Below are 10,967 nucleotides of genomic sequence, written 5' to 3' on the forward strand. Positions count from 1 at the left end.
AGTCAGCTGCTGTATTGCCTTATAAAAGTTGTTGAAAATTAGCTATTAATGTTTATTAAAGGTAAAATTTTATAGTCATTATTTCCCTGCTCTACTTTAAAAAATTTCTTTTAGGATGTTAACTATTTAGTTCATCCTGTACTTCAGCTAATTTTTAATTATTTGTTTTAAATTTTTATTCCTGGGGGGCTAGGAGGTGGTGTACCTAGTTGAGCACATGTTACAAAGCACAAGGACTGGGGTTTGGGCCCATGCCTTCACCTGCAGAGGGAAAGTTTTGCAATGCTAAAGCAGGGCTGTCGGTGTCTCTCTCCCTCTTTCTTTTTTTAATCTTTACTTATTGAATAGAGACAGCCAGAAATCAAGAGGAAAGGGGGAGACAGAGAGACACCTGCAGCCCTGCTTCACCACTTGTGAAGCTTTCCCCCCTGCAGGTGGGGACCGGGGGCTTGAACGCAGGTCCTTAATGCACTGTCACATAGGCACTCAACCAAGTGCGTCACCATTTGGCCTGTCTCTCTATCTCCTGATTTCTGGCTTTCTCTGTCCAATAAAAAAATAAAGATTAGCTGGGGTCCTAATCGGGGAGTCCTGAGATTCCCAAATAGACATGATGGGCCTAGACCTCGAATAAATCCCTCACTCCATTGTTACCGGTCATCTCTATCAGGAACAACACAAACCTAATCCTCCCAAGTCCCAGGTCCAATGCCCTGTCCACCATAAACTGATTGGTGCACTGGGGGGGGGGGGGGGGAAGAGATGATTACTAAATATGAACTAAAAGGTAGGAATAGAGCAGATGAGAATAGGGCTCTTAGGATGGAAAGAAGTGAGAGTGTCTATTTTAGGTATGTTGCTAGGGGCCCATGACTTGAATGATTTTTCTTGAGCTTCATAGCTAACGTACAGGTGTAATGAAAATATTGTCTGAGAAGATGGTGTCAGAATTATTAGAGAAATTTTAATGTTACATGCTTTCTGTTAATGTGATTTTCTTTTTTTTTTTTTTGCAGTGATTATTTATTCAAGTTACTTCTGATTGGCGACTCTGGAGTTGGAAAGTCTTGCCTTCTTCTTAGGTTTGCAGTAAGTTGAAATTGAAATGCCTTTAAAGCAATTACCACTGTGCATATTTTCTAGATACATAAAAATACAAACAATTTTATTTAGAATCAATTAATTCTTCCCAAATTTATATATTTAAAACCTCCAAGTATATGCCCCAATGACACTTTACTTTCAGACTCTGAACTCTTAAATAAAAATAGAAGAAATGCTATTGCTTTTAAAAGAAATTAAGCAAAATATGCTTACATAGAGCATCTATTATTACTGTTGTTATAAATAAAGTAAAAATTTTTTTTTTTAAAAAAGGGGGAAAAAGCCATTATTAAACATGAGATGCTATCAAGCTTGCAGTAATGACTTTAAGTTTTCTAAAGCTAACTTTCCCTTGAAGTCTGAATTTTGTCATAGGAAGCAAAAGCTTTCAGCTGTTTTCCCTGAAGTTCATCTGAGAAAATGTCTGCTAAATACTCAATTCTAAATTAGTTAGTATTTGTCATTCAAGAAAAAAAAAATGGTATTCAATGAAAAAAGCAGCTAGTTCACCTCACAATATACAAATATTTTCTTTTCCTTGAGTCAGTCAACACACTTCAGTATGCAGTGGAAGTATAGACTCCCTATTTGTTCACACAGTATTTTGTAAGAATTCACAAAGATCATGATTCCAAAAAATATATATATAGTCTTTTATTGAAATAATAAATACTGAAATTATGAATATAGTTTGGTGTTTCGTGCTGTCATAACATATGTTAAGGCACCAGCAGTTTATTTACTACTGCTTTTTCATCATCACATCAAATATCAACACATGAAAAAGACAAATGTTTTTTGTCTCAGTACTATTATGATGCAATTATTTACCTAGTAAATACCAATGGCTTATCTCTGTCATGATAAAAGTTTTGATCTTCTGAACCACTTCAGAGCTCTTAATAATCCCCAAGGTTCTTTGGTCCATACTTTAAGAACCTATTATTTAGACAGTAAGAAGAAATATATACTAAATTTAAAATCAGTTGATAAAGACTATGAAGGATACTGTGGATTCCAATCATTAAGTTAAATGAAAGTGATTTACCTGTTGTAAATTTCAGCATATATATCATTGTCATTGTTCAACAAGTTTGTACCAGATCTTGTTTTTTTCTTTTTATTCTAGTAAATTTCACAGTAATTTTCATCAAGTCACTTTTCCAACTACTTTTCTTTCTTCCTTTTTTTTTTTTTTTTAAAGATTTTATTTGTTAATTAGAAAGATAGAAGGAAAGAGAGAGAGAGAAAGAACCAGACATTAGTCTGATAGATGTGCTGCTGGGGATTGAACTCATGCATGACCTCATGCTTGAGAACCCAGTGCTTTATCCACTGTGCCAGCTCTCAGACCACAGGCATGAGTCTCTTTGCATTACCCTATGCTATCTCCCCCACCTTAATGACTTTTCTTATGAAATGGGTGATGATACTAATGAATGCCATATATATACACATAAAATCTCGTATAAATATGAAAGTAGTGGAATAAAACATAGGTGGGGCTTTAATCTTATATTAAGGTATTTTCTAACAGGGAAAATTCAGGAGGGATTGCATTAGAATTGATGTCAAATGTGTAAAAATGTTAGAAAACAAATAGTACTAGCAGAAAAATTATATGAGAAAGAGCTGAACTTTTTGGTATAGCATGCCTTGGATATACTGTGGGGCTTGATTCTAGACCACCATGTTTAAGTGAATGTTTTAGTAAAGTGAGTCATGTGAGTATTTTTGGCTTCTGAGTACATACTGGTTACTGTGCTATAGCTTATTAAGTGTACAAATAGCATCATGTATAAAAATGCCACTTTCATTAAATGTAGCAAAGGAGGGCTTGGCAGTGGCACACCCAGTTGTGTGCACACACACAACCATGTGCAAGGACCCAGGTTCAAGCTCCTGCTCCCCACTTGTAGGGTGAAGCTTCACGATTGGTGAAGCAGGTCTGCAGGCATCTCTCTTTCTTCCCTCTCAAAAAGAAAAAAAAAAATATAAAAGAAGAAATGGTCACCAAGAGTGGTGGATTCAGAGTGCTGGCACCAAGTTCTAGCAGTAACACTTATGGCAATAATAATAATTTTAAAAAGTGACAAAGACATGAAATGAGCACAAGTTGGGTAAAAAGCAGACTTGATCAACTGAGGCTTGCCACAGACTTTGTCAGAGATGCAATGTCTGTGAAGTACAATAAAGGGAGACACGCCTTTGCATAAAGCGTACTTGTACATGAATGAGGAAAGAATATCTCAATAGAAATATGAACAAATACATGAGTGGACAGTTCATAAAAGTAGAAAATAAAATTGCCAATGATTTTGAGAAAATGTTCAATTTATAATGAAAGGACTTTTACATGAGGTACTGTTTTATTATTAAATTGGCAATTATTACAATTAAGAATAATTCCTAATATTTAAATTAGCAAACCTAGGTAGGTGGGAAGAATCTGGCAGTACAAAAGCTGATGTGCTTGTACTCCAAAGAAAGTCTTCTCTGAGAGGTCTGTTGGTTGAAGTTATGGGTTTTCAATACTAACTACATAGTAGAAACATCTGGGGAGATTTTAAAAATTACTGAAAGGTCTGGGGAGATAGCTCAGCCCATTAGAGGTTGCTGGTTCAACCCCCAGCACCACCTACATCAGTGCTAAGACTGCTCAGTGTCTCTTCCTCTCAATAAATAAATTAGAGAAAATACTGTGGGGACCAAGGAGGCAGCTCAGTGTTAGAGCCATGTCTCTTGTATGTATGAGGTCCTGAGTTCAGTCTTTGTCACTGCTTAACAAAAATCAAACCAAACAAAAAAACCAAACATCCTAAAATTCTTGTTCTTAGGTCTTCCATTAGAAAAATAGACCCAAAAAGTGATGGGAGTTGCAAAAGCTTTTTTTATTAAAAACAAAAAGGTATGGGAGAACGGTGGGAAGAATCTATTAACCAAAGAACTGAAGACTGTTTGGACAGTCAGTATTGCTAAGCCTTATGCACAAGTAATGGTCATTTAGGTAAAGAATTCAGTAATTTTAATAAAGCACCTTGGCATGTAGAATTGCTAAGTAAAGTTTAATTGTATTCATTTGCTCTGTATTCATTCTCTGCTGTACCTGATTCTAGATTAAAAAATAAGCAAAAATGTTTTTAAAATGATTGGTAACAAGGAGCATCATCTACTGCCATAAAAATACACTCATATATTAACAATTGTATATGTGTATGAATATAAACATAAAGGAGGCAACTTTTCATAGATATCTCCTAACCACTTAGAATGCTCTGTGATGACTTTTTTTTAACACCAGCTTTGGCTTGTGGTAGTGCAGGGATTGAACCTGGGACTTTTGGTGTATCAGGCTTGACAGTCTTTTTGCATAACCATTATGCTATCTACCCCCTTCCCCATTTTTTCCAGTCTTTATAGAGATTTTTGTTTCAGTTCCATATGTGAATCAGATTTTAGCCTTATCAAGACTTATCTACACTGGCTTCATTTGATCCTCCCTGAAAAATCTTTTTTTTAATTGCCACTAGGGTTCTCGCTGGGGCTTGGTGCTGGCATGATGAATCCACCTTACCAGTGTCCATTTTTTCTTCTTTTTTCCTTTTTTTTTTTTATCAGAGCACTGCTCAGCTCTGGTTTATGGTGGTGGTGAAGGAGTATTGAGCCTGGAAAGTTGGAGCCTCAGACATGAGTCTCTTTGCATAACCATTATGCTGTCTACTTTGCCCTCCTTTCTATTTTTATTAGATAGGACAGATAGAAATTGAGAGAGGAGAGAGTGATAGGGAGAGAGAGACCACCTGCAAACCTGCTTCACTGCTAGTGAAGCAACTTCACTGCAGGTTTGGAGGGGGCAAATCTGGGTCTGCTTAACTGGGTGCACCACTAGCTAGGTGTGGCCTCCCCTTTCCCCACTTTTTTTGTTGCGGTGTTGTAATACAGGCCCCATGTAATATATTCCAGTATGATTTCCAAAAACTAGACATTCTAGACATTTTCTTATAAAGTTACTGTTGTCAATTAACAAAATAAATTTCCCAGATTATTTCAAACATTGTTTATAAATTTCATTTGGTTGTTTTGCTGCTTAGTCTTTTACTCTCCTACTTTTAATTTTTCTGTCATTTACTTTTTGCAGGAACTGGGACAGTTTTCCTATTGATTGACCTATGATTTTCATTTGTCACAAATCCTCCATATAGTGTCTTTAAACTTTTAAACTTCATATCCTCCTCCTCCTTCCCACCCCCTTCCTGTAATTGTATGTAATACCCAGATCTGTGCTATACTTAAATGGAAGCCACTAGTTCCATGCGGTTATTTTAATTTAAATGAAGGTTAAAATTTAAAGTTTCAGTTCCTCCATTTCACTAGCTACAGGGAGAGGTTACTGTATTGACAAACACAGTTTATAGAATAGAAAGAACTTTCATCATCAAGATTTTTGTTTGACAGTGCTGCTTTTACTAGTCTTGGACTTGATTAGATTTAGGCCCATTTTTGTTGACAGAATATTCCCTAGGTGGCACTTTGTGCTTATTTCAGATTGTTGAGTGGATTTAGATACTGATAGCCACATTTCTCCATTCATATAGTTTCCATAAACATTTTCACTTAAGAAAAAAAAAGTTTCCTTTCTGAATAGAATGTCATAACAGATACTTGAAAAAAAAATTAATACTGGCTTGGGAATTTTTACAAAAGTTTTATAGAACCATCTTTTAAAAAATATTTATTCCCTTTTGTTGCCCTTGTTTTATTGTTGTTATTGATGTCATCATTGTTGGATAGGACAGAGAGAAATGGAGAGAGGGGGAGAGAAAGATAGACACCTGCAGACCTGCTTCTCCGCCTGTGGAGCGACTCCCCTGCAGGTGGGGAGCCGGGGACTCGAACTGCCAGTCCTTGTGCTTTGCGCCATGTGCACTTAACCCGCTGTACTACCGCCCAACTCCCAGCAGCATCTTTCATGATAGCCATAAAGTAGAATCAACCCAAAAGTCTACCAGGTGACTAATGCATAAATGTGATTTATCTGTACTGTTATTCAGCAGAGTACTGATAGATGCAGTAACATAGATGAATTTTGAAAACATTGATACCTGAAAGAAGTTTGATAGAGAAATTGAGGGAGGATGTGGAGAGAAAGATAGACACCTGCAGACCTGGTTTCATCACTCCTGAAGCCGAGCCTCTGCAGGTGGGGAGTGGGAGCTAGAACCTGGACCTTTGTACTTGGTAATGCATGTGCTTATTTAACCTGGTGCACCACTGCCTGGGTCCCTGAATAAGTCATTTCCAGAGTCTAGGGGAGAGGGAGATAAGGATATCATAATCAGTAAAATAAGTAAATAAATATTAAAAAAAAACTTAAGACAAAACAGAAGAAGGGGAGAATAATAGTTTTCACAGATTAGCAATTAGAAAAGCCACTCGTAATTATTAAAAGCAAAACTTTATTATGTGATGTGTGTAAAGAAACTGCCAAAGTTTAAACAACTTAAAGAACAGCAATTGAAAAAGTCTTGAGAAGAAACTTTTAAATAGTGCTTTGTAATCAGTACATCAGCTGAGTATTAGAGCAGGATACAAGTGGCTGTTTGGAGGCGAGGGCAGCGACACACTTGCTTAATTAAGCACACATAGTACTAAGCGCAAGGACAGGTCTGCAGGTGTTTATCTTTTTCTTTCCTTATCTCCCTCTCAATTTCTCTCTGTGCTATCAAATAAAATGGGGGTGGGTGGGAAAGAGGGGCTTGGTGGTAGTGTACCTGGTTGAGCGCACATTACAATGTGCAAGGACCTGGGTTCAGGCTTCCCCCCCCCCATCCCCTTCTGCACGGGAAAGCTTTGAGTGGTAAAGCAGGGTTGCAGGGGTCTGTCTCTCTCTCTCTCTCCATTCCTCTCAATTTCTGGCTGTGTCAACCAAAAAAAAAAAAAAGGCTGACTGTAACAATACCTTTTTAGCTTTGTAGATTAAACATTTTTTTATTTACTCTAGTAAGCACTGATTTTAATCATTAATTTCTTTTCTCTTCAGGATGATACTTATACAGAAAGCTACATCAGTACAATTGGTGTGGATTTCAAAATAAGAACTATAGAGTTAGATGGAAAAACAATCAAGCTTCAAATAGTAAGTAAATTTAGGACTAGATTTTTAAAAAGTATTTTGGTAAACTATAGAATGTTATTTCTAATAATGTAAGAATTAAACTTGAAGTATCTTTTCATGCATCTATGATAGAGTAAGAACTGTTTAAATTAAAAATATTTCTATGATTATCTTGTTGAGTTTTCTATTCACAAAGCAGGGAACATGCTCTATGTCAAATTTGAACCTTAAGTAGGCAATTAGTATTGTGGAATTGATAACACACCAAACTAGATAGAGATTTTGACCTGGAGTTGGAAAACAAACTTAGATGCTGGTATTTACTAGAGAATTGTGGGTCTAACCTCACTCAATCTGTTTCCTAAGACTTGGCCTCTTTAAAATAAGTCTGACGATATTTAATTTACTACTTAACCTAGTTGCCCTGTGTATGTCAATATGTTAATATGTGAAAATCCTTTGTAAAACTAGGCAGTATACAAATGACATACCTAGATGAATATTTTTTAGGTTGCCCTTTCTTTATATGATGCTAATGAGAAAGTTACATTACAAAAGAATTGTGAATTTGGATACACTAATTGGACTTGCCAAAAATAGTTAAAATACTTTTCACCCACTTAGACTAATTGTGGTCTATTGCAGCAGAACCAAGGACTCTAATTGGGGTGGGGGTGTTGGCGGGGGCAGTGAAGAGGACATGGGGGTTCAGTTTATGGTAGTGGAGGAAGATTTCAGTCAGTGGTAGGATTGGTCTGTGGATCCCTATCATGGGGAAATAAACTGTACTTATATGACAACTGTCTTGTAAATTATTTTTCCCAATAAAAATTTTTAAAAAGTACTTTTCACTAGTGAATGAACTACCTTCCATATTATTTTTTCTCATTATCTGTATATTTTATATATAATATGTAAGTATATGTAACTTCTGCCTGAACCAATTCTTTATGTGATAACCTTTTTTGTCTCTGAAACTGGTCATTCCTTTCTAAAACTGTTTTCAGAACCGTTTACAATTTGGGTAATCCTTACATTTTTATAAGTTGCTTTTTATTAGAATGTGATTTCTAAAGTCAAGATGAGGCAAATCCTTTTTTGAGCTCACCTACTTCTTGGATTTAAGGAACTCATGCCCCTTTCTCATTATTAATCAATTCAAGGACAATTAAAAAGTATTTTATTATTGGATAGGGATAAAGAGAACTTGAGATGAGAGGGGAAGATAGGGAGAAATAGACACCTGCTTGTGAAGCTTTCCTTCTGCAGGTAGGGACCATGGGCTTGAACCTGGGTCCTTGTGCACTTAACCAGGTGCACCACCGCCTGGCCCTTCAAGGGCATTTTTAAAAAGCCAATGTTTATTTCATTTATTATTTCAATAGCCGTGTTGCCTGCTAATTAAAAGCCCTCTCATACTTCATGACTAGGGCTTTTAAAGTTAAAATGCAAGATTTCACTTTATATTTATCTTGCTTTGTGTTAGGTCTTTTTCTGAATGTGTTGATTTGTATTCTAGTTATTTTTTCACTTCAAGTGTGGCTATGTGAGTCTGTATCAGAGTTTGAAATTATAAAACTTTTAGCAAAAAAAAAAAAACCCACAAAACTCAAAACATTTAGCAAAGAAGAGTTCAGTCCGGTATCAAGGAAGGTCTGTGATTGTTCATTCATGAAACATTTAAGACAGTGCTTATATTACACCCAGTCATTCAGATAGATTTGAGGTCACGAAGATAAATGAAACACGAAAAAGCTCCATAGGTCTTATTTCAGTGAGAGAGAAAAACGTGAGAAAATCAGTGATGCTGTGATTAAGAGGAATAATGAGGCCTATAGGCAAAAGGTAATTATAGTAGAAAGTAGTTAAAATGACCAATCTAGAGGGGGGTGTGTGTGTGTGTGCATGTACATGCTTTTAGAAACTGTCATCTTTGTTGTGTTAGTTACCTTTGGAAAAATGTGGATGGGCTGAGAAGAGAGGAAAATAATACTTTATGAGGCAGCTTCTACAATAAGGCATTGTACCAAACATTTAACAAACATCACGGGAGTCAGGTGGTAGCGCAGCGGGTTAAGTGCACGTGGCGCAAAGCGCAAGGACCAGTGGAAGGATCCTGGTTCGAGCCCTCAGCTCCCCACCTACAGGGGAGTCGCTTCACAAGCCATGAAGCAGGTCTGCAGATGTCTTTCTTTCCCCTTCTCTGTCTCCCCCTCCTCTCTCCATTTCTCTGTCCTATCCACCAACAACAGTAGTAATAACTACAACAATAAAACAAGGGCAACAAAAGGGAATAAATAAATAAAAGTGTTAAAAAAAATCACTTCATTTAAGCAACCCTGTAGAGCGGTAGCTAAGATTTATAGTTGAAAAAAACTGCTAGGTGTCTTTTCCTAGCATTAATAGCCAGGAATAAAACTTTGTAGTATGACCATTGGGAGCTATTTCCATTTCAAATCCCGATAATAATCTCCATAACAAATTGTTCTCCCTTCTGTGCTTTCAAACAACTCTTAATGGAATTGTTTGGATTTCTTGTTTTATAATAGTGGGACACAGCAGGCCAAGAAAGATTTCGAACAATCACCTCAAGTTACTACAGAGGAGCCCATGGCATCATAGTTGTGTATGATGTGACAGACCAGGTAAGTTTCAGGAGGAAATCGTATCACTGGGACAAGTAGGGAGTTGGTATTTATTAACTATCAGATTCTTTTACTTTGCATAAAGCCTTCAGTATTATATGGTGGAAAATTTTTGTCTAATCTAACCCCAAATAAGTGAATCACACAAAAAGCATTTGTGTTAAAGCCAAAATCTTTTCAAAACAGGCACATTATTTTTCACTTGTCATTTGAATACTTAATGGATTAGTCAACCTTTTTCCTTTAATAAATAGAAAATTTAGTAATTGGCTTCGCATTTGTTTTCAAGAGACGCTGGAATCACCTTAATTATGAAACTATAGCTAACTAGGACATAACTTGAATCATAGACTTTATATTCAGTACCATTACAAGTCTTGGGTGAGTGGTATGAACAAGGAAAAAAAAGCTAATCTCAACTCCTTGTCATGGAAATAATTGAAAATTAACCTTTTTTTTTTTTAATCCCCTAAGTATGTCTGAAGAATAAAACAAGCATCTATTTCAGCTCAATTGTTTGGCATCTTTTGGTGTTGCTAGTACTAAACCTGGGAGTTTATTCCAAAGCAATTGAATTCATTTAAGCTGTACTTGAATGCTGTGCTGTATTTCCTTCCTAAATAAAAAATTCTCATCTTTAAGCTCTCAGATTTTAATTTATGTAGGAGCATGTAGTCCTTTTAGTATATCAGCTCAGTTTTTCCCTGCACTGTAGCTATTTTTTAGATAGAATTGTCTCACTAGTTTTTAGGTCAGGGAAGACATCTCTTTTATCACTTCCTTTGGTAGAGCAGTTGTGTCCAAACCATATTATTATTTTGCCTTTCTAGGAGTCCTTCAATAATGTCAAACAGTGGCTGCAAGAAATAGATCGTTATGCCAGTGAAAATGTCAACAAGTTGTTGGTAGGGAACAAATGTGATTTGACCACAAAAAAAGTTGTAGACTACACAACAGCAAAGGTATGTTTAAAGCTTGACATCCAGGGTGCTGGGTGGTAGCACACTTGGTTGAGTGCACCTGTTACAGTGTGCAAGGGCCTGGTTTCAAGCCCCTGGTCCGCCTGCAGAGGGAAAATTTCAAGAGCTGTGAAGGAATCTGCA

The 10,967-nt window shown here is 36.4% G+C and overlaps 1 protein-coding gene across 1 annotated transcript in view; it reads left to right on the plus strand.

The window, feature by feature from the left end:
- Positions 1 to 10,967, plus strand: part of RAB1A (RAB1A, member RAS oncogene family) — a 31,560-nt gene that overhangs the window by 18,522 nt on the left and 2,071 nt on the right. Inside the window, exons 2-5 of the mRNA XM_007539607.3 lie at positions 1,017 to 1,089; positions 7,145 to 7,240; positions 9,769 to 9,864; positions 10,695 to 10,826. Coding sequence (XP_007539669.1) covers positions 1,017 to 1,089; positions 7,145 to 7,240; positions 9,769 to 9,864; positions 10,695 to 10,826 — 397 coding nt within the window. The remainder of the gene's footprint in view (positions 1 to 1,016; positions 1,090 to 7,144; positions 7,241 to 9,768; positions 9,865 to 10,694; positions 10,827 to 10,967) is intronic.

Source organism: Erinaceus europaeus, chromosome 3 (genome assembly GCF_950295315.1).
Source record: "Erinaceus europaeus chromosome 3, mEriEur2.1, whole genome shotgun sequence".
NCBI classification, from domain to species: Eukaryota; Metazoa; Chordata; class Mammalia; order Eulipotyphla; family Erinaceidae; genus Erinaceus; species Erinaceus europaeus.